This window comes from Elgaria multicarinata, chromosome 3, assembly GCF_023053635.1.
Source record: "Elgaria multicarinata webbii isolate HBS135686 ecotype San Diego chromosome 3, rElgMul1.1.pri, whole genome shotgun sequence".
NCBI classification, from domain to species: domain Eukaryota; kingdom Metazoa; phylum Chordata; class Lepidosauria; order Squamata; family Anguidae; genus Elgaria; species Elgaria multicarinata.
Window position 1 is genome coordinate 150933738 of NC_086173.1, and position 24698 is coordinate 150958435.

The 24698-nt window shown below is 43.5% G+C and overlaps 1 protein-coding gene across 1 annotated transcript; it reads left to right on the forward strand.

Annotated features, from left to right (window-relative positions):
• Positions 1-864: 864 nt before the first annotated feature.
• LOC134395542 (vomeronasal type-2 receptor 26-like) lies at positions 865-23013 on the forward strand. Its single transcript, XM_063121706.1, has 5 exons — positions 865-1146; positions 14009-14806; positions 18183-18410; positions 20888-21014; positions 22103-23013. The coding sequence occupies exons 1-5, from the start codon at positions 865-867 to the stop codon at positions 23011-23013; spliced, it is 2346 nt and encodes a 781-aa protein (XP_062977776.1).
• Positions 23014-24698: the final 1685 nt, after the last annotated feature.

A 24698-nucleotide genomic window follows, 5' to 3' on the forward strand; every position in this document is an offset into this window, starting at 1 on the left:
CTATAATTGTATGGTTTAACTATGCACTGTGTGAAGGAGTCCTTCCTTTTATCTGTCCTGAATCTCCCACCAATCAGCTTCATGGGATGACCCCATGGGGTCCTAATCTTTTGAGCGAGGGAGAAGCATGTCTCCCTATCTGCTTTCTCCACACCATGCATCAGGGGGAAACATGTCTCCCTTAATCACCTTATTTCTGAGTTAAATAATCCCAGACATTGCAAACTCTCCCCATAGGGGACTTGATCCAGCCCGTAGGTCATTTGCGTTGCCCTTTCCTGCACTTTTTTGTATCTTAGCGTGTGCTCAGTGTGAGTAGGGGTTTCTTTAGATTAAGGGGAAATTAAGACGCTGCGAAGGAGCATCAATGCGGCTGCGCCCCAGCTCATGCCGCCGGGTGCAGCATTATCGAAGTCGTATAGACAAGGGCCTTGTTGCAGGCGGTTCTCCATTAGGCACAACCAATAATGTTGGGATCAGCTCTGATGCTTTATGCTCTCAGATTGATTTAGCATGAAGGCTAAACCAAACATGACACAAAATGTGTTTTTCGATTTAATCGGTTCATTTTAAAAAACCAGACAAACGGATGCTGGGAAGTGTCGACAATCAGGCTGAAAACTCCTTGCATTGGAGAGGGGAGGGGGAATTGAGCCCTTTTCCTTCCTGCCATGGTGTTGACAAACGTTGTTGCCCTAACCCTGCGATTTGCAGTTGGAAGAAAATCCCCATTCACATCAGTTGAATGGGAGCATGGTTCTAAGAGATTTCTACTTTACTAAGTGTTGCAGGAATTGCTTTCTGTTTTTATGGAATGAAGGATAAAAATCTGATGGCATCTGTTTTTGTTGCAGTGTAAAAAGTATGAGCCAGTGGCACATCCTTCCCTTCTTGTTTGCCATTCATGAGATCAACCAGAATCCGAGGCTCTTGCCCAATATCACCCTGGGCTACAACATCTATGAGAACTATTTCAACCCAAGAATGACTTACGAGGCCTTGGTAGACCTGATGTCTCTTGGGCAGCAGCATGTTCCAAACTACAGTTGTGGAGGACAGAATAAGCTCTTGGCGGTGCTTGAAGGGGCCAACTTTGAACTCTCCAACCAGATTTCAACCATGCTGGGCATCTACAAAATCCCACAGGTAGGAATGGGGTGGGGTGGGGGATGTAGACTGAGTCTGCTTCCACTTTGCAATCTTTCCAGAAGAGTCCAGAAGGTGGCCCTGGGTGGACATCACCAAGTAAGGCCAGAGAAAGGCAGCACTTCTCAAAAGAGCTGAATATGGTTTGAGAGAGGTTTAACTTTCTCTAGAATAAACGGGTTCTCCTGTCAGCTCTGCATGGGGATTTTTGTGACTTGGGGGATGATATAGCTTTTGATATTGAATTAAATCCAGACCAAGTGAATCACACCTGAGTCCCATTGTAACCGTGACTTTACTTTTCAACGGCAATCCAACCTATAATGTACTAATGTACTAAGATTAATGTAAACCATCCAGGGTGGGATATAAAAATTTCAAATATAAGTAGACTGCTTTTAACTGCTTTTATTGCTGTTAAATTATGTATTGTTTTAACTTGGATCATAGTTTAATTTGTTTTTAACTGTGTATATTTATTATTTTATACTGTATGTTTTTATCTGTACGCCGCTCTGAGATCTTAATGATAGAGGACGGGATATAAATGTGTTTTTTTAAAAAATATTTTTATTTTCTACAATACTTAAACATACCGCATACAGTTAAAGAAAACAACATACTACGTAAATGTTGAATAAATGTTGAATACGTAATATCATGTCTACATAACATAATCAAACTTAACATATAAGTGCTCCCCCCACCTCGGGATCTCATTCCTGATTCCAAAATCTCATACTTTCTTCTCCTGGCGGTTTCCCACTTCCCTTAGAAAATACAAATATTAGGAACTGTTTCCAAATTCCTTCAAAATCATTTGTTTTAGCTATACCTCTTCTCAATTTAATATTACAAGTCAATTTATCATTAATAGCTATATCCCAAACTTCTTTATACCATTCTTCAATACAATAATCCCCTTAAGTCTTCCAGTTCCTAGCTACAATCAATCGTGCCGCAGTCAGCAAATTCGATATCAATTCCTTAGTTTCTTTTTTACATTTTAAATCTTCTAATAGTGACAGTAATGCAACTTTTGGTGTTCGTTGTATCTTCATTCCCCCTATTTCTTCAATCTCCCAAAACAGCATCTTCCACAATCTTTGTACATATTTGCATTCCCACCACATATGTAAATACGTTCCTTTTCCCCCACAACCTCTCCAACAATTTGCTGAGTGCTGATTATTTATGTTATTCAATCTAACCGGGGTTAGGTACCACCTCCATATAATTTTAAAGTAATTCTCTTTTATTCTCACTGACATATTTCTCAACACTCTTTGTTTCCAAAGTCCCTCCCAGCTCTGTTGTCCTATTTGTACATTCAAGTCTGTCTCCCAAACCATTTTACCTGAACTATCCCTCAACCCTTTCTCCAACAGTATTCTATAAATTTCACTCATTAATCCTTTTGACACTGTTCTTTTTCCCTTATCATTTTCTTTCTTAACTATTAATTCCTCAAACTTCATCAATTCTCTACAATCTCCATTTTCTCTTACCCACTTTTTAGTCCACTGTTCTAATTGCCAATAATTTAACCAAGTTAATTTTTTATCTTTTAAAACCTCTTCCAAATCCTCTCTTGTATTCATTTCTCTTAACCATTCCCTTAATTTCATTTTATTTTTTTCTATTAAGACTTTACTTAATCTACTCTTTAATTCCTCCGGGAAATTCTTTAACATTATTACCGGTGATAGAGGTGAGTTCCTCCCGAGCAACTCACCTTTATATTTACTCCAAATTTCCCAGTGAAACCTCAAGAGTGGGTTACCTATACTTTCCACCCATTTTTCCCCCCTTCCCTAAAAAATACATTTTCCAAATTAATCTCTATATTACTTGTAGTTTTATCATCCATCCAATCTAATTCTCCTATTCCTATAATTGCCTCCACAATATGTCTTAGCCTATTAGCTACGTAATATAGTTTAATATTTGGAAGACCCAATCCTCCCTTTTTTTGACTTAAATACCATTTATTCTTATTTACTCTCGCTTTCTAATCTCCATTACAATAATTATTTATGATATTTTGCCAACTTTTTATCTCTAATTCTGAAATTTTTATTGGTAACATCCTAAACACAAAATTAATCTTTGCTAAAATCTTCATTTTTATTAATGCTATTCTTCCAAACCAGGATAAAGTTAATCTTTTATATTTTTCCAATTTTACTAAAATCTCTTTTTTTAAACTATTTAAATTCTCTTTCTCTAAACTCTCTAAATTCTGTGTAATTTTAATTCCCAAATATCTAATCTGTTCCTTAACTCTCATTTCTCTTCCCTTTTCTTCCCAATCCTTCTCTTTCTTTTTAGTATAATTAAATAACATCATCTCTGATTTGGACCAATTTATTCTTAACCCAGTAATATCCTCAAATTCTCTCAATTGCTGTTTAATTCTTGCCATCTTTCCTATAGGATTTTTAATACTTAGCAAGGTATCATCTGCAAACATATTAAATTTTATTTTTTTAATACTACCTATTCCTTCTATCTCCCCATCATCTCTTATTGCATTCGCCAATAATTCCATTACCATTACAAACAGGACTGGCGAGAGTGGACATCCTTGCTTGTCCCTCTGGCTAGTTGTATCTTATCCGTAACTCCGTCATTCACTACCACTACGGCTGTATTTTGAGAGTACAACTGTTCTATTATAGCTTTAAATTTATTTCCAAATCCCATTTTATTTAGAACGATCTTTAAAGCTTGCCAGCTCACACAATCAAAAGCCTTGAAAATATCCAATGCCAAAATTCCCGCTTTGATCTTAGCCTTTTTTATCACCTGTATTGCATTTAAAACTCTTCCCACTAAGTTATGTATTTGTCTACCTGCTACAAATCCACATTGATCTTCCCCTATATATTCACCTATAAATTTATTCAACCGCCTTGCTAAAATAGTTGAAATTTTTTTAGCATCTTGATTTATTAATGAAATAGGTCTATATGAATCAGGGACAGTCAAATCTTTATCTGGTTTTGGTATTAAAATTATTAATGAATGTTCCCATGATTCTGGTGTCCTTTCTCCTTCCAATATGGAATTGTACAGCTTCAATAATTTCGGTACTAAGAAGGTTTTAAAAACCTTATAATATTCCGATCCTAAACCATCTACCCCAGGTGATTTACCCGCTTTCAAATTCTCAATTACTTCTTCAATTTCTCTTTGAGTTATTACCTTCTCCATTAACTCTTTATGTTCTATTTTTATTCGCTTCTTTATATACTTTTCTATATAGGCTTCCAACTTCTTTTTTTGAATATCCTTTCCCTTATATAATTCTTGATAGAATTCTTGAAAATTTTTTATTTTACCCTTCATTATATGACAATAGTTCCCTTGTTTATCTTTCAATATTCCTATCCCATTCCTGGCTTTCTCCTTTTGTGTGAGTCTGGCAAGCAATCTAGAATTTCTATTGCTATTTTCAAAATACTCCCTTTTCATATAAATTTAATTTTTCTGAACTTCCTCTAAATTTTAATTTTCTAATTGTTTTTTCTTTGCTTGTATTTCTATTAATTTATGTTTATTTTTAAATTGCCAATAATCTTTCTCCAATTTTTTAATCTCTTCCTCCAACTTTTCCTGCTCTACAAATTGTTGCCTCCTTAAATTACATTTCTCTAATACATATCCCTCTTGCTACTGCCTTCATGGTATCCCAAACAACTGCCCTTGTCGTTCCTCCCTTCTCATTAATTTCCCAAGTCTCTGACAGTTCCCTTTGCATTTTTTCTACCACTTTATTATACTTCAAAATTTTTGTATTTAATTTCCACCTAAACGCTTCTTTATAATTCTTTCTAACTGTAAACTCTAAACTTAACAATGCGTGATCTTATACCTTTATTACCCCCGTTTCCATTTTACATACCTTAGTTGCAAACTCTTTTGAAACAAATATATAATCTATCCTAGAGTATGTATGATGAACTGAAGAGTAGTAAGAAAAGCCAGGGTTCGCCCCACTAAGTAAACGCAAACAATCCACATAATCTTTTTCTTTTACTAGTTTATTCAATATACTAATGTTATTTCTCTTTTCCGCATTAGTGGGGTTTGACCTGTCCAATCTATTATCCATTACCATATTAAAGTCCCCAGCTAAAATAACATACCCCTCCTTAAACTCCTCTATTTCTTTAAATAATTCCATATAAAACTCTCTATGTCTCTCATTGGGGGCATAAACATTAACTAATGTATATGCTTCACTTTCAATTTGTTCCTTTATCATAAGATATCTACCATTATCATCCTTTTTTATAGTTTCTAATGTAAATCCACTTTTTTTAAAAATCAAAATAGTTACTCCATTTGTTGTTGTTATCCCCAGTCACTTTTCATAATAAACTGACCATTTTGTACGTATTTCGTTTACTCCATCGAACCCTTGGTGAGTTTCTTGCAACATAATGATATCAGATCTTTCTCTATTTAACATTTGTTCAATTCTCCTCCTTTTCACGACTGCCCCCAGACCTTTAACATTGAGCATTGATACTTTAATTTTCTTATCCATATTTAATCTTTTGATACTCCTTCCGATCCTGTGTGCTCTGCAACTCATAAACACATACAGCAAAACACAAAAACCCTAAACCCCCTTCAAATCCCTCCCTCCCTCCCTATTAACCCCCCTGCCCCCATCCCACCCCCCACCTCTTCCCCCCCCCAGATCCCCGTAAGTCTACCACTCCGGCCATTTTCTACCTTAAGGGAGGGGGGAGGCAGTGCTCCGCCTGAGCGGCAAGACCTCTATATTTAACAACTTTTATGTATTATTATCTCATAAACCATTTATCAAATTATTGCATCCCAGACGCCCCAGCTTCAGCTCCATTCCCAACTTCAGCTTCCAGACTTGCATCCTTAAACAAACCCAAACTCTTCAGCAACTCCTTGCCCTGATCCAAAGAGGTTACTCTGTACTGCCTCCCACCATGTGCAAACCTTAAAAAAACAGGGTAACCCCAAGCATACTTTATTGAATTCTTTGTTAACGTTTCAGTTATTTGCTTAACACTGCATCTCCATTGGAGTGTTTGCTGACAAAGATCATTGCAGATTTGCACTGCTCTGCCTTTATATTTTTTCATAGCCATAGACCTCAATTTCTTCATAATTTGCTCTTTTTTGTAATAACTGCCAAATTTCGCTAGGATGTCTTTGATTGCTCCTGTGTAGTTTGCTCCTCCCACCCTATGAATCCTTTCCAGGTCACAGTCTTTTAATTCCAGATCAGGCATCATGTCTTTAAACCACTTCAAAATTATTTTTCTCAAATCCTCTCCTGGTTCTTCAATAAAGTTTTTAATTTGTAGATTAGATCTTCGATCTTGATCCTGTAAATGGATCAACTTTAATTCTTGATCTATTGGACTTCACATCACAGCTTTTTTCAAAGACATCCTGCCTTTTCTCCAATGATTTTACTTCAACTTCTAACATCTTTATAGCTCTGTCATTCTGGGCAATCTTGTCAGCCAGCATCCCCATGCGCTTATCTGCCTTCTTGGAATGTTCATCCATCTTTTTAATCAGAGTTGCATTGCTATCCAATATCAAGCTCTTAAGTTCCTACATAGAAGTTGGTGCCACGCCAGCTTCCTCCACCATCTTGTCAGTCCCGTTTTTGCTCTCGTTCCCACTCCCACTCCCACTACTTTGTGTAACTTCTTCTGTGGGCACCTTTTCAAGACGGGCAAGAAACAAAGCCCTATGAAGAGAGACTGAAAGAACTGGGCATGTTTAGCCTGGAGAAGAGAAGATTGAGGGGAGACATGATAGCACTCTTCAAATACTTAAAAGGTTGTCACACAGAGGAGGGCCAGGATCTCTTCTCGATCCTCCCAGAGTGCAGGACACGGAATAACGGGCTCAAGTTAAAGGAAGCCAGATTCCGGCTGGACATCAGGAAAAACTTCCTAACTGTTAGAGCAGTGCGATGGTGGAATCAGTTACCTATGGAGGTTGTGGGCTCTCCCACACTAGAGGCATTCCAGAGGCAGCTGGACAGGGATGCTTTAGGGTGGATTCCTGCACTGAGCAGGGGTTTGGACTCGATGGCCTTGTAGGCCCCTTCCAACTCTGCTATTCTATGATTCTATGATTCTATGATTATTAAAGGGGCGTATTCGCTGCCAAGTAGCTTTTCCAGGAGTTTTTTTTTTTTAACGTTCGGCATAGATCTATTTGTAACTATTGCTTAATGTTCCGAATAACAATCAACACGGTCTCTCTTTCCATGCATATAAAGCACTTTCCTCTTTCGATGCTTTCTGATGGGTGAATTTATTGCCAATTATTCGTTCTTCCCAGATAAGGAGTATATTTCACAGTAATTTGGCAGACCAGGCGATGGAAGAGCTCCAATAATAACACTCTACTTTCAATTTCGTTCTTCCGCTCTCCGCTCCACCTGACTTATTTACAAGCCCGAGCACCGGGCTAATTTCCTCACTCCTTATACTGATTATGGTTCCAAAGATAACATTTTCACCCTCAGTTAAAAGTCATAGTCATTTCCATTAATTTTCAATAAAGACCCATGCCTTTTTAAATGAGATAATTGAGTTCTCAGATCTCCCATAAGGGAGCCTCTCAAAAAGAAGTCTTACCCTCTCATGGCGTCCAGCTCCGCCCCGGATATAAATGTTTTAAATCAATAAATAAAATAAATAGACGTAAACAAGGACTGAGTGCATGTATTATTACCAGAGATCTCTATTTTCAAATTGCAGTCAACTATTCTCTCGAATGACAGCAACCTGTTGGAGTGGGTTCTCCATTCTGCACATTCGATTTATCATGGCATATGCTTTTGTGGATCATAGAGGCCACTTTAAGTTAGCTTTGGAAGATGAAATCTTGTCTACATAACACAGTTATCCAATACAGTAGTTCAGATAGAAAGGACGGATGGGATGGGTCTGCTGTGGGGAAGGAATACACAGGGGATTTTTAAAAACAGTTTTGAGAACTGTGGAGGCCCAGGACACACTCCATATACAGTTGTCAAAACTGTTATAAGGCACTTTAAAGTAGGGGTGTGCACGGACCCCCCCGCTCCGCTTCACTTGCAGATCCGCCATTTTCCGGAGCGGGTCGCTCCGCTCCGCCCCCGCTCTGCCCACTTCCGCTCCGCTCCGCTCGGAGCTCCGGATCCGGATCCGGAGCTCCGTTTTTTCCCCCCCATAGGGTTGCATTGAAAGCTAAAAAAGTAAACAACTTTTTTTCCGTTGAAGTTAGAAACCTCACGTTTGGCACCATGACACCTCATGGGCGTATACACACACACGCCAAGTTTCAAGGCAATCCCATCATCCCCTGATTTTTGGCGAATTTTTGAAAATCGGGCACCCCATTCACACCCCTTGGGATAGCTCCGTCAATTTGCATGTTAGAAACCTCAAACTCGGCACCATGATAGCTTATCCATGTGTCCACATGCACGCCAAGTTGCAAGCAAATCCCATCATCCCCTGATTTTTGGCATGGCTTAACTCACCCCAAATTGTCCCATTCTACAACTACGTCAATTTGCATGTTTGAAACCTCAAAGTTGGCACCATGATAGCTTATCCACGTGTCCACATGGACGCCAAGTTTCAAGGCAATCCCATCATCCCCTGATTTTTGGGGAATTTATGAAAATCGGGCACCCCATTCACACCCCTTGGGATAGCTCCGTCAATTTGCATGTTAGAAACCTCAAACTCGGCACCATGATAGCTTATCCATGTGTCCACATGGACGCCCAGACTCAAGGCAATCCCATCATCCCCTGATTTTTGGCACGGCTTAAACTTTTTAACTCACCCCAAGTCAAGTCCCATTCTACAACTACGTCAATTTGCACGTTAGAAACCTATCCTTTGGTCCTATGACAGCTTACCCATGTGTCCCCATGGACACCAAGTTTCAAGGCAATCCCATCATCCCCTGATGTTAGGGGAACTTTTGAAATTTGGACACTCCAGTATGTCAGGGATTTAAAGTTGCAATTGCAGACAGCTCAATGGGGCCAGTTCCAAGGCAATCCCAACATGCCACGAGATAACCCTAAATCTTCTGGCACATTTGAAAAAGGGATTATTGAACTTGATAAAGTCTAAGTGAGCGCAGGAAGGACTTCTCCCCTGAGTCAAAGCAAGACACATCCACCATCCCTGCAAGGCGGGAAGGGGAGAAGGGAGGGAAAGCAGGCAGGCAGGCAGGCAGGCAGCATGCATTGTAGTGCCGCAAGGATGGCTTGAGCACTAACGCATAGCAAACCAACCCGTAAGCGGGCGCAAGGAGCAAGTGAGGCAAAGATGGCTGGTTCTTTCTTTCTAAGCCAGCAGTTACGCCTTGAGGGGCACAGAGGAGGACGATTGGGAGCAAACCAGGCACCAGGCGGGCAGAGAGGCAGGCAGAGTAGGTGAGGAGTCAGTCCTGGCAGATGCCCCACCACAGCAGCACCCCGGGGGAGACGGGCAGGCGGGCAGGCAGGCAGGCAGGCTGCGGGCATTTCTGGGGGCACAAGGAAGTGATTGCTGGTTTCTAAGCCAGCATTGCAGTTAGTCACGCATTGCAAACGCAAACCATCCCAGCGAGTCGGTCACCGAGGACAGGCTAGCAGAGGGGCAGGCAGAGTGACATGTCATAGATCTAGTATTGGGGAGGAGTCAGTCCCGGCAGATGCCCCACCACAGTAGCACCCTGGGTGGGCATTGGAAAACGCCATCTTGTGGGTCAATACTTCCCCCACCCCATGTCCTGCAGGGTTGCCTGCCTAACCCTTGTGGGGATGGGAGATGGAGAGCTTAGAGTGGCAGTGCCAGCAGCAGCCTTCGGCTTTCCCCTGGAACCAGTCGCCTTGCCCGCCTCTTTACCCAGCAAGATCGCCTGGTGCTGCCTATGAAGATGCATCTTCATGCTGCTGGTTCCATAATGCCCTGTCGATGAACCCCTGCTTAGGCTGAGTTTGCAGTGGCGACAGACAGCAAAGCGGGGATCCGCTCCCAACTCAAAGTGGTCCCACACGATGCTTGTCTTTCGTTTCCGTGGTGACACCACCAATTGCCCGCCTGAGCTCTCTGGTGTTGCCACAGAAACAGGGGTGTGGGATGAGACTGGGGAGAGAGCCTCGGCCTGCTGCTGCTCCTCCTCAGCCCCCACATCCTGGAGGCCCACCGCCTCCTCCTCCTCCCCCCCCTCCACTGTGCTGAGGACCTCGTCTAGGTCCATCAGCGGGCTCGTGGGCTGAAAGGAGAATGAAGGAGTTGGGGATACTCCTCCTCCTCTAATGGCACTGCTGCCACGTGCCTCTTGCAAACGGGCACTTTTCCCATTCCCACCCTCAAAAAGAGAACGCCGGGCACAAGTTGCAGAAGAGAGTGGCTCTGCCTGCTGCTTGTCCTGCTTCTGTTTTGGAGCGGTCAGCCAAGGAGTTGCCCTTTGAGTTTCACAGGAGGAGAGGCAGCCTGCTGGCAGCCTGAGCCTTGCTGCTTTCAGCACGCCTGCTTCCTCTTTTCATGATGACTAATAAAATATTAATACTACTAATACTATGTATAAGGTACTACTAAGAATATGTATAAGAAGAATATAATATGTTTAAATGTAGGGAAATGGGACAAGAAGAATAAAATATTATACTAATACTAATATGTATGAGAATATACTAATATATATATACTACTAAGAATATCTAAAAGAATATAATAATATGTTTAAGAATATTACTAATAAATGTAGGGAAATGGGACAAGAAATGGGACAACCACTACTATAAGAAGAACAAAATATGAATACTACTAATAATATGTATGAGAATGTATACTAATAGACTACTAAGACTATGTAAAAGAATATAATAATAATAATATGTTTAAGAATAGGGAAATGGTGTGTGTATGCTTTCCCCAAAATGCTCAATCTGTGGCTGCACAAAAGCAGCCCACTCTGTCCAAGTTACACAGAGAAGAAAAAGAGAATCAATTTTTTTTGGTATATTTTGGTATATAGAAGATAGAAGGAAACACAATCAGGATTTAAGAGAGGGGAGGGGGGAAAAGAACCAACCACTACTATAAGAAGAACAAAATATGAATACTACTAATAATATGTATGAGAATGTATACTAATAGACTACTAAGACTATGTAAAAGAATATAATAATAATAATATGTTTAAGAATAGGGAAATGGTGTGCGTATGCTTTCCCCAAAATGCTCAATCTGTGGCTGCACAAAAGCAGCCCACTCCGTCCAAGTTACACAGAGAAGAAAAAGAGAATCAATTTTTTTTGGTATATTTTGGTATATAGAAGATAGAAGGAAACACAATCAGGATTTAAGAGAGGGGAGGGGGGAAAAGAACCACCACTACTATAAGAAGAACAAAATATGAATACTACTAATATAATATGTATGAGAATATATACTAATAGACTGTGTAAAAGAATATAATAAAATATGTTTAAGAATATAAATGTAGGGAAATGGGACAAGAAGTGTGTGTGTATGCTTTCAAAAGAAAGCTTTCACAAAAGCAGAACAGTCAGGCTTTAATACAGGGAAGGGGGGGGGCAACCAACCCAACCAACCCAAACACACACTCCAAAATTAAAAAATAAAGTTTATATTAAATCAAAGTAAGGGGAAAACACAGGGCAAACTAAGCTATAAGTCAGAAAGAAGCAAACAAACACACACACGCACCAAACTAAACCTATATTAATCTATCTCCAAAGCAGGAGCACTAGCTAAGTAAGTGTTCCCTCCACGAACGCCAACCCACAAAGAGACACAAAACAGAAAGTTCTCAGGGTGGGTCTGCCTTAGTCCCCCCTCCAACGCTGGGATTGGAGGAGGATGCTTTCTGAGGAGATCAATTCTCATCAGGATTGGGAGTTGAATGTGCCTGTCATCGCTTCCAAAAAAATAAAAAAATAAAATAAAAAAAAAACCCCAAACCCCGATTTTTAACAAAATATTGCACGTGAACCACAGCACGCAGAAAGTTGAGAGTAGTCTCAAAATGACCCCCATCCACGACTCTCTGTGCACAAGAATTTTCAGAACGATAGCTTAAAACCCCCCCCAGTTATCCCCGATTCTTTTCCGCAATGCAATCCTATGGGCGAAAAGCCGAAACGCCGTTTGAGCCGCGCGGTTGACCCGATTTTCAAAAAAATATAGCACGCGACACGGACAACGCAGAGAGGTGAGAGTGGTCTCAAAATGACCCCCATCCATGACTCTCTGAGCACAAGAATTTCCAGAACGATAGCTTCAAAAACAACGTAGTTATGCGCGATTATTTGCCGCAATGCAATCCTATGGCGAAATGTTTTCAAGATGGCGACCGGAGTGCTCCGCCTGAACTCGGAGCTCCGAAAAATGGTCGCTTCTCTTCGCCTTGCTTCTAGGGGGTCCACGGTCCGCTCCTACTCCGCCTCTGGGTAAGGCGGAGCAGGCCAATCCGCTACTGCTTCTACGCTCCTAATCGGAGCGGAGCACATCCCTACTTTAAAGCACTTTAAAGCAGTAGTGTAGATCTGGCCTGACTTACAAGGTGAGGGAAATAAACCTTCAAAGTATTTTTAAATGCAGGAAGGTTTATTATTTTACAGTATCTAAGTGGCAATTGATATTTTATTGGTATTTACTGATATTTTAGATTAATAAACAACTGAGGGCCTTGCTAGACCTACCTGATAATAATGTGGGAGGAGGGGTCAGGCCGCGCTAGAAGTAGACCCCGTCCACACGTGACAGGGCCGAGGGAAGCCCCGTCACATCCGCCATACTTTTTTGCCTTAAAGGGCCATGTGCGCAGGAGCGCACCAACGAAAAAGTATGTTTTTTTTAAAAAAATAAAGGGTTCCCCACTACCCCTGTCCCTGATTTCCCCCCGACAATGCCTGATCCCCCCTGCCTGCTTGCTCACCCGTCCTCCCCCCGCTCACCATGCCCATCCCCCGCTCACCATGTCTGTCCCCGCTTGCCATGCCCGTCCCTGTCCACCATGCCTGTCCCCGTTCTTCTCCCCGTCCGCCATCCGCTGTCCCCGTCCGCCATGCCTGTCCCCATTCTTCTTTCCCCCCTGTGCACCATGCCCTGTCCCCGTCTGCCATGCCCACCCCTGTTCTTCCCCCGTTCGCCATGTCCTATCCCCGTCCGCCATGCCCATCCCTGTTCTTCTTTCCCCCCTGTCCACCATGCCCTGTCCCCGTCCGCCATGCCCGTCCCCGTTCTCCTTCCCCCGTCTGCCATGCCCTGTCCCTGTCTGCCATGCCCATCCCCATTCTTCTTTCCCTCATCCGCCATGCCCTGTCCCCGTCCGCCATGCCCATCCCCATTCTTCTTCCCCCATCCGCCATGCCCTGTCCCCGTCCGCCATGCCCATCCCCGTTCTTCACCCCGTCCGCCATGCCAAACCCCATTCTTCTGCTGGGTCCGCTCTTTCCCCCAGCCCCAATCTCAACCCCCTCTGTGATTTCCCCCACGGCCTGATGGGCACAGCGCTCCTATGGAATGCTGTGCCAGTGCGTGTCTTCTCCCAGCTTCTCGCGAGCAGCCAGGAAAAGCCACGGGAGTTGCTAGGCTTTCCACTGCCCCGGCCTTAGCCCGGGGCTGTGGAAAAGCCGGGCCATAAGCGGATCCGCTTATCCCGGGTCAAGGGAGGACTTAGCCTGGCCTGACCCCAGGATCCCCTGTGCATCATCTGGATGCACAGCAGGGAGCCCGGGCCTCACACCGGGCTAAGTCCTTGTCTAGCAACGGCCTGAGTGTTGTCCTTAAAAGCCAGACAAACACTTATCTCTTTCACTTTTTAATAGGTCAGTTATGGTTTTGTTAGTCAAATCCCTAAGGACAAACATCAGTTTCCTTTTATCTACCGGATGGTCCCAAAATCAGAACCGCATTACCTGGGGATTGTTAAACTGCTCCGGCATTTCAGATGGACGTGGATTGGTCTCATTGCTCCAGAGAACGACAGCGGAGAAAGATTCATGAGCACCTTCATGCCAGTGGTCATAAACAATGGTATTTGTGTTGCCTATTCCAAAAGTATCCCAGCGACACTGAAATGGGAAAGACATTTCAACCTGATATTACATTTGCTGGACACTCAAGTTAATGTAGTTGTTTGTCAAGTGGACACCAATGCCATCTTAATTCTAGCAGTAGCCATGCAAATAATTGAAAAGATCAAACATTCGACTGTAGGAAAAGTATGTATTACAACAACTTTGCAGGACCTCAGCGTGAGAATATTTTACAGGATGATTGATCTCCAGCACACCCATGTTTCTTTGTCCTTCTTAATCAAGACGCACAAAAGGACACGACATGATAATTTTGGCGCACTTCTCTTGGCTATCCAGCAGTTTGAGACTAAAGCATTTCATTGTTTCTATTCAAGAGACATGTTGTCTGTGAAAGTCTGGGAAAGATGCAGAGAAAAAGAGAATTGGGACAACCTGCCCCAGGATGTGATTGAAAGTATCCTCTCTCAAGACACCTACAGTATTTACAATTCCATCCAGGCTGTGGCCTGGACCTTACATGCTGCGTACTCATCCCATTTGAACCGGATGGGGATGGTGGGTGGAGACCGGCTGGGTCTTCAAAGGGTACAGTATTCCTTCTCCTTCACAGAAAGTGCCTTTGTAAATCACCATTCATTATAGGTCTGTGCAGAGATTTCCTGATTTCTTCAGAGGCTGCGTTGGAGGTTCCAAATCAGCCCTGATCTGCCTCGAGCAGCTTATGTCCCAGTGCGACTCACTTCGGTTCCTGAGATGAAGTGAGATCCGAACATCTGAAGCGGGTCAGATATTGTGTGTTCCCAACTATGAGGCCGACCAGGAATCCACTGGATTCCATGTTTGCCTTTCTCCTCACTCATCCTCCTGCTCCTCATTCCCCCCTCTGTGCTTGCCTCCTGATCTGAGAGAATCTTTGCTTCTCCCCTCCCATTGGACTTATCTGACCCATCTGGAAGCTGCCTGTCTTCAATGAGAGCTGCCATTTTTAAGGAAGATGGCAGGTCGTCCATTTCCTAGATCTAATTTCAAACTACAGCAGCTGGAAAGGGACATTTCCAGAAGCTCCTCAGGCCTGGTCCCCTCCACTGCAGCCCAATCCAGATATAGACCACCCTAAAGCATCCCTGACAGATGGTTATTCAGCTGCCTCTTGAAGGCCTCTAGTGTGGGAGAGCCCACAACCTCCCTAAGTAACTGGTTCCATTGTCGAACTGCTCTGACAGTCAGGAAGTTTTTCCTGATGTCCTGCTGGAATCTGGCTTCCTTTAACTTGAGCCCGTTATTCTGTGACCTGCACTCTGAGAGGATCAAGAAGAGATTCTGGCCCTCTTCTGTGTGACAACCTTTTTAGTATTTGAAGAGTGCTCTCATGTCTCCCCTCAATTTTCTCTTCTCCAGGCTAAACATGCCCAGTTCTTTCAGTCTCTCTTCATAGGGCTTTGTTTCCAGGTTGCCCTCCTCTGAACACGCTCCAGCTTGTCTGCGTCCTTCTTGAATTGTGGAGCCCAGAACTGGACGCAATACTCTAGATGAGGCCTAACCAGGGCCGAATAGAGAGGAACCAGTACCTCATGTGATCTGGAAGCTATACTTCTATTAATGCAGCCCAAAATAGCATTTGCCTTTCTTGCAGCCATATCACACTGTTGGCTCATATTCAGCTTGCGGTCTACAACAATTCCAAGATCCTTCTCGTGTCCCCCATCTTGTAACTGTGCATTTGTTTTCTATTTCCTAAATGCAGAACTTGGCATTTATCCCTATTAATTTTCATCCTGTCATTTTCAGCCCAGCACTCCAACCTATCAAGATCACTTTGAAGTTTGTTTCTGTCTTCCAGGGTATTAGCTATCCCACCCAATTTTGTGTCATCTGCAAATTTGATGAGAGTTCCCTGCACCTCCTCATCCAAATCATTAATAAAAATATTGAAGAGCACTGGGCCCAGGACTGAGCCCTGCGGTACCCCACTCGTTGCCTCTCCCCAGTTTGAGAAGGTTCCATTGATAAGTACTCTTTGAGTCCGATTCTGTAGCCAACTGTGAATCCACCTAATAGTTTTTCCATCTATCTCACTTTTAACTAGTTTGTTAATCAGAATATCATGGGGCACTTCGTCAAAAGCTTTGCTGAAGTCAAGATATATGAGGTCCATCACTGAGAGCTCCATGAGATGAGCATTTTATTGAACATTCATTACTGGGCACTCACAGGTTTTCGCGAGTCCCCTCTCGCGATGTTTGCCTCCCGCCCCTTCTAGCCTTCTTCATGCCGCAAAACAACAACAACAACGTAGCTATAAGGGCTCATATGCCAGTAGTGGGCGGGGCTGAAGTCAAAGGAAGTGGGGACAAGACACAAAACATACCAGCATAGTGTAGACTAAAGCTCTTCCTGCCTTTAATTAATCCTCAGGAGAAGGGGTAGAAACACACAAAGGCTAGGACACCATTTAATGGGCAACTGAGGTTGGCCAGTGGAAAACTGGACCCTCAGGAGGACTGGATTTCACCTCCAGGCCTGAGATTCCCCTCCTGTATCATAGGCCGTTTCTACACCAGCCCCCCAAAATTAAAAAGTATACAAAATTTTAAAACCACCAGAAACATAAAAACAACAGTATAAAAACAACAGTTCTGGGGTCCATTAGAAAACCAACTTAGCGTTGTTAAATTCTGTTAAATCCCTGGGAGAAGAGAAAAGTCTTGACCTGGCACCTGAAAGATAACATTGTTGGAGCCAGGCGAGCCTCATCAGGGAGATCATTCCCCAGTTGGGGGGCCACCAGTGAAAAGGCCCTCTCCCTTGTTGCCATCCTCTGAGCTTCCCTCGGAGTAGGCACTCGGAGGAGGACCTTAGATGTTGAGCGCAGTGTCCGGGTAGGTTCATGTCGGGAGAGGCGTTCCTTCAGGTATTGCGGTCCCAAGCCATGTAGGGCTTTATAGGTTAAAACCAGCACCTTGAATTGGGCTCGGAAACATATAGGCAGCCAATGCAAGCGGGCTAGAATCGGTCTTATATGCTCGAACCTTCCTGCTCCAGCTATCAAACATGTTATACACATCTGTGTTGCCTTTTTAGGAAGGAAGTGTGATGTGTTTGTTTGTGGGGGTGTTAGATTGTTTTTGCGTAGTGCACTGCAGTGTTTTACCTGAATAAGTGTTTCTCTGCCTATATTTTGTTTGGATTTGTAGTTTTGCTTTTACCTTGGTTTCTTGGGGGCTGTCTGGCTCTGGGATTTGGCTGGGAGTCTTGCCTGTGTGTGTGGCAGGCTGGCTGTGTTTCCTGAGCACTACCAGCTTTACATCTGGGGAAGTGGGTATTTTGTTGCACTTTGTGGACACAAATATGTGATTTGGCATCTTGGGTTCAGATCCTGTCCCTGCCTTGGCCTCAGTTTCTTGATAAAGTCATTTATCTGAGAGCCTCATTATTTTACCTTCTGTGAAATTGATGTTCATGCAGAAACCAGTCAATTTAAAAGAAGTGGTTTTATGATTGGAGCTCAAATCTCATTTCTGTCTTGAATGTAGGGTAATGGACAAGTTACCTTTCTTTGAGATTATGCATAGGCTGACCATATATGGGAGATCAAAAAAGAGGACACTCAATGTGGGACGGTTGGGGAAGCCGCTTTCTAGGGCCTCCGAAAAGCACGCCATTCCCCCTGCCACCTTAAAGGCCCCGACTGGAGCGGAGGAGGGAAAAGCATGTCATTCCTGTTCCAATTGCATCCTTTTCTATAATATCTGGTGATGAGACCTCCTAATGAGTCAGGCTGAGATGTAGAATGGGATTTCCTGTTTCCTAAATGCACATGCTTTTCTGTGACAGGGTTGGGTAGCATGTGTTCCTTGAGATGTTGTAGGACTGTAACTCCCATCATCCCTCACCCTTGGTTATCCTGGCTAGAGCTGATGGGACTTGCAGTATAACAACTTCTTCCCCACCTCTATTCTAGCTTCACCCTTTCCTGAGAAACTTTCAGCTGTATAATACTTCCATGGACGGAGCTTATTTGGATGAAAATGGAGATCTGGCAGCCAACTTTGATATCATGAACTGGGTGATGTTTCCCAACAAGTCCACTGCTGGAGTGAATGTTGGCAGTATAGAGAGACTGTCCTCCTCTGAGATAAAGTTCACCATTGATCAGAATGCCATTACGTGGCCCAGAACGTTTAACCAGGTAGGGGAAACCACTCGTTTCCTTGTTCCCTTTCCTATCTAGCCATCACTGAGAGCTCCATCAGATGAGCATTTTATTGAACATTCGTTACTGGGCACTCACAGGTTTTCGCGAGTCCCCTATCGCAATGTTTGCCTCCCGCCCCTTCTAGCCTTCTTCATGCCGCAAAACAACAACAACAACGTAGCTATAAGGGCTCATATGCCAGTGGTGGGCGGAGCTGAAGTCAAAGGAAGTGGGGACAAGACACAAAACATACCAGCATAGTGTAGACTAATCCTCTTCCTGTCTTTAATTAATCCTCAGGAGAAGGGGGAGAAACGCACAAAGGCTAGGACACCATTTAATGGACAACTGAGGTTGGCCAGTGGCAGATTGGACCCTCAGGAGGGCTGGATTTCGCCTCCAGGCCTGAGGTTCCCCACCCGTATCATAGGCCGTTTCTACACCAGCCAGAAAATGCAGGCTGGTTATGGCCAAGTCCCTATGCATCCAAATGACACACAGGGACGCCCGGGAGGAAGGAGGGCCAGGAACGGGTTTTCCCAGGGATAATTACTCCCTGGGAAAATCCAATTCTTCCCACGGTCCCCGGATCATCCCGAGACAGTGGGAGGTGTGGCCGCCCCTTCCGGCTTCTTCCCTCCTCCCTGCATGTAGCAGGGATCAGTATAGGGAAGGGACTGGACTGGGAGGAATTGGGGGTGGGGGGGAGCAGGGTCAGGGTCAGGATATCGTTAGATCCTCCCCCCTCCTTCCCTCTACACTGGGGTGGTGTAGAAATGGCCATTGGGTGATTTTAAAGAACCCTCAGAGGCCTGCTGTGGTGATAACTAATCGAGCCCATGATAAAATTGCTCACATCCCCCTGAGCTTGGGCAGAGGGTTCGGCTCAGAGAATGTGTCCAAAGCACCATCAAAGTAGGCTGGTGTTAGAGAGAGCTCTAGTGGGGGTGGTGAAGAGTGAGGGAGCAGTTTGGCTGCGTTATTTATTTATTACATTTATATACCAGGAAGTGTGATGTGTTTGTTTGTGTGTGTGGGTGTTAGATTGTTTTTATGTAGTGCACTGCAGTGTTTTACCTGAATATGTGTTTCTCTGCCTATATTTTGTTTGGATTTGTAGTTTTGCTTTTACCTTGGTTTCTTGGGGGCTGTCTGGCTCTGGGATTTGGCTGGGAGTCTTGCCTGTGTGCGGGGCAGGCTGGCTGTGTTTCCTGAGCACTACCAGCTTGACATCTGGGGAAGTGGGTATTTTGTTGCACTTTGTGGACACAAATATGTGATTTGGCATCTTGGGTTCAGATCCTGTCCCTGCCTTGGCCTCAGTTTCTTGATAAAGTCATTTATCTGTGAGCCTCATTATTTTACCTTCTGTGAAATTGACGTTCATGCAGAAACCAGTCAGTTTAAAAGAAGCGGTTTCATGATTGGAACTCAAATCTCATTTCTGTCTTGAATGTAGGGTTTTGGACAAGTTACCTTTCTTTGAGATTATGCATAGGCTGACCATATATGGGAGATCAAAACAGAGGACACTCAATGTGGGATGGGTGGGGAAGCCGCTTTCTAGGGCCTCCGAAAAGCACGCCATTCCCCCTGCCACCTTAAAGGCCCCGACTGGAGAGGAGGAGGGAAAAGCATGTCATTCCTGTTCCAATTGCATCCTTTTCTATAATATCTGGGAATGACACGCTTTCCCTTTTAAGGCCCCGATTGGAGAAGTGGGGAGGGGAATGACACACCTCCAGAAAGCGCATCCTTCCCTCTGCCACACTAATGGCAGCCTTAAAGGGGAAAGCATGACATTCCAGGACATTATAGAAAATTACAGAAAATCCCCCTAACTCCCAGGACAGAACAAAAAGCTGGAAAAATCCAGGGAAACCCTGACAGTAGGTCACCCTAAATACGCCCCCTGCCAGTTGAACTAGTGGTTTTCCCATGGGAAGGGTCGGGGGAGGTCATGTGTTCTGGTTTGGGTACAATGTTTAAAGCCACCTCCTCAAAAACATAATTTCAATATACTTTGAAAGACAGAATGAAAGTTAGAATGAAAGGTAGAATGAAGGACAGAAAGAACAGTATTGGTGTAAGCCGCCTTGCAAGGGCTTCCACGATGAAAGATGACCAAGAAATGTTTTAAATGAATAAAACAAATAAATAAATGGTGGCTTGTATAAACCATTTGCCCCTATGGTAAACAGCTTCCTGTAATATGCCCTCTTTTGTAACTTGTCACACTAGGCAGGGCTCCTGCAGCTTTAACTGTTGTGATGAAGAGGGTGTTTCACCAGGTGCTACATGCATACAAATGATACCTGCTGAAATTCCCTTTTCAATACAACTGTTGAAGACACAGGAGCCCTGTCCTGCCTTCCATAGCATCACCTCCATGATATAACTCATTTTCAATTGTAAATAAAGCCCCCTTTCCACAACGTTATGCTTGACGCACCTTCTCTTTATATGGTTAGACAGTCCCTTTTTCTAGATGTACTAGAAGTTGCCTGCCTGGACACGCCAAGACGATTAGGGAAGGAGAGCCCATCTGCTGCTACGATTGTGTCCCATGTCCCGAAGGAGACATCTCCTCCCAGGAAGGTAAGTGACTCCAGAGCGAGGAGCTGCCCTTGAGAAAGAGAGCAAACACCCACTCGCACGTGGCTAGAGAGGGTTTTTTTTTGTTTTAATCTGAACTTGATTTCTTTGTTGCTTTGTGTGTAGCTAATTATTAGTGTATTTGCTATTTAATTCCACAAACTGAGTGAAAATAACTTAGTGGGCTACCATATGAGATTTCCATTGAACAATTGCCCGATCTCATTCACAGAATGCAACGTAGGGTGCCAACAATATCTTCTTCTAATGTCTGTTTTTAGGAAGAGGGAATTTCACAGGTGCTGCATGCATACAAATGACACTTGATGAAATTTCCCTTTTTTTATATACAACTTTTAAAGATGCAGGAGCCTTGCCCTCCTTTTCATAGGGTCACCTTAGATTTAGTGGAATGGGGAGCAACCCCAAACAAGCAGAAACATTATTTTCTGGAATGGACCAGGCTGGCAAAGCTCACATAAGGTTGCTCTGGAGAGCTGCCCTGTTGTAGATATGAGCCTTTTGCTCATTTCAGTTCTACCAGCGGTGGGCAGCACTTACAGAACGAAATCAGTGGGGCTTGCAGCTTGCAAAATGGAAGCAGTGGTGGAGCCAGTTCACAGATAGGCAATATCGAATGCTGCCCCGCATATCTTAATAAGCAAGGGATCCAGTCCTGCTTACTTCTGAGGCTTGTCCTGCAGAGACCTGCCCTGCTTACATGTGAGTAGACATGCAATTTTTTGATGTGCTGACGTATGAGTAGACATGTTGCTCTAGTTTACTTCTGAGTCGAGATGCAGACAGCTTGGTAAGGGTGATGTTATTCAAGAACTGCTTACTTCTGATTAATCTTAATCAGTAATGATGACATTTTTGGCAAGCACATAGATGGAATGCAATTTCAATGGCTATTTATCAGCTTCCATGAGATAAGTGCTTTTCCCAGTTTCAGAGACAGGGTGCGGCCTGCAGAAACCACAATGGGTCAGAGGAGCACTATACACCTTTTAGGGAATGCAATAAACCACAGACTATGATTGGTGGAAAACAATTTACATAAATGCTGCTGCAGTTCTTGTTCTTTTCAGATGCAGACCATTGCACCAAGTGTCCGGATGACCAGCATCCAAACAAGGCCCGAGATCAATGTGTTCTGAAGCTTATGAGTTTCCTCTCCTATGAAGAAATTCTGGGAATCATCCTAGCTTTATTTGCCCTAATCTTGTCCCTAACCACTGGCCTACTTTTAGGAATCTTCATGAAATATCGAGAAACTCCAGTGGTCAAAGCCAACAACCAAGATCTCACCTACCTACTCCTCGTCTCCCTCCTGCTATCCTTCTTGTCCTCCTTCTTATTCATTGGACGGCCCCAGAAGGTGACCTGCCTTCTCCAACAAACCACCTTCAGCATCATCTTCTCAGTTGCCGTCTCTTCCTTGTTGGCAAAAACTGTCATGGTGGTGGTGGCATTTATGGCCACAAAGCCAGGGAACAGGATGAGGAAATGGCTGGGGAAGAGTTTGGCCAACTCCATTGTAATTTCTTGTTCCAGTGTCCAAGTGGGCATCTGCATGATCTGGCTGGGAATCTTTCCCCCATTCCCAGACTCTGACATGCATTCCCAGCCTGGGCAGGTCGTCCTGCAATGTAACGAAGGGTCTGCAGTCATGTTTTATACTGCCCTTGGCTACATGGGCTTCCTGGCTGCCATCTGTTTCATGGTGGCCTTCCTAGCCAGGAAGCTGCCTGGAGCCTTCAATGAAGCCAAGCTGATCACCTTCAGCATGTTGGTGTTTTCCAGTGTTTGGGTGTCCTTTGTGCCGGCCTACCTGAGCACCAAAGGGAAATACATGGTAGCTGTGCAGGTCTTCTCTATCTTGGCTTCCAGTTTGGGTTTATTGGTTTGCATCTTCATCCCCAAAAGCTACATTATCATATTAAGGCGAGATCTAAATAGCAAAGAGCATTTAATGATGAAATCTAAAGATGGCATCTGATCTTTAAGAACATTTTTTTTCTCCCTGCAGGAAAATTAACAAGGGTCCGTTAGAAAGGGACACTAGCAACGTTATAAGACTAGTGTAGAAGAGCCCCAAGGGTTTAATCATGATGAATGAATAAGGAACCCAGAAAGGCCTCAGGTAGGGATGTTTGCACAAGTAAAACTTGTATTTGTCTAAGGGCTCATCCACTCCAAGCATATATTCCACTATGAAAGTGGTATGAAATCGGAGCGGAGCACATGCCTACTATGAATATATAAAAGGCAGGAGCCACACTAGTGCTTTATAGTGGTATTGAAGTGCACTGACAACTGTTGGGACCCATGACACATACCATATACTGCTTTCATACCACTTTCATAGCGTTACATCCTGCTTGATGTAGATGTGTCAATGGGCCCCAACAGTTGTCAGTGCACTTCAGTACCACTATAAAGCAGTAGTGTAGATCCTGCAGTGCACATCAATATCACTATAAAGCATTAGTGTGTCTCCTGCCTTTTATATACCGCTTTCATAGTGGAATGTCCTGCTTGGTGTAGATGAGCCCAAAGTGATCCAAATTTCACCTTGAAGCTTGTTCCATCTCATGTTCATAACAGCTTTGTGATCTCTGTTTTTTTTTCCACATTTTTCATGCATATTTTCCCAAGGGTATACAATAATTGTGCAGATCTTTGAAATGTATGGATTCTTCTCCCGCTGCTGAAAGCCTGGGTGCAATTCATTTTTCATGCACATTTCTTCAAAGGTACGCATGCTGTTGACCACATTTCCTTTGGGTCCGTACATCACATGCAAGCTCGGATTTCGATTGCAGATTGTGTTTTAGTGCATGTTTGGGTTGGAAGGTGTGAACTGGGGAAATCCTAATAAAAATGAACTAAAGCTGAATTTCAAATACAGCTCTAGCCTGAAGCCATTCTCTTTACAAATGGTCATTTCTCACTTTGTTGTGGGCTCAGAATCCGAAATAGTATTAAAGAAGATTCAGTTCAGATCTCAATTTGGTAACTCAGAAAGCAGGTTGTTTTGTCTCAGATCCAAACCCATTTACTATTACGGGAATATAAACAAACAGTTATAATGTTTTTACTTTCTGACATGAATGAATGAATTATTCCAGCATAGTAGGCCCTCCTGAGGAGATGAAATATGAAAAATATGAGAAAAACCGGTTTATAGGAATTGTAGAGGAAGAGTATCAGTAGAGGGAATGGGTTGGTGGTACAAAGGGAAATCTCTTATTGCCTCAGTGGTTTGGGGGGCCATTTGTACAGAAATAGTATACGGGAACACTGGGGGAAAGTGACCACGTCATACTTGAATTCTTGATTATGAAGGACACAAAAGTTGAGTGTAGCCATAAACGTACTCTGGATTTTAGGAAAGCTGATTTTTAATAAACTCAGAACTATGATAAGTCAGGTCCCATGGCAAGTGAGCCTAATGAGAAAAGGAGTGCAGGATGGGTGGGAGTATTTAAAAAAGGAAATTTTAAAGGCACAGTTACAAACAATTCCAACAAGGAGAAAAGATAGAAGACAACAGAGGAAACCAATGTGGCTCCACAAAAAGCTTAGAGATGACCTGAAAACAAAAAAAAGGATACATATAGGAAGTGGAAGGAAGGCCAGGATACAAAAGAAGAGTACAGACAAGTGGCACAGAAGTACCGA

What these genes read in the sequence shown, in the direction of transcription:
- LOC134395542 (XM_063121706.1), top strand. Translation starts at nt 865, where the DNA reads ATGAGCCAGTGGCACATCCTTCCCTTCTTGTTTGCCATTCATGAGATC. An exon ending in GGCCCAGAACGTTTAACCAG is followed by an intron (nt 18,411 to 20,887) that starts GTAGGGGAAACC and finishes TTATATGGTTAG; the next exon opens with ACAGTCCCTTTTTCTAGATG. An exon ending in AGACATCTCCTCCCAGGAAG is followed by an intron (nt 21,015 to 22,102) that starts GTAAGTGACTCC and finishes TGTTCTTTTCAG; the next exon opens with ATGCAGACCATTGCACCAAG.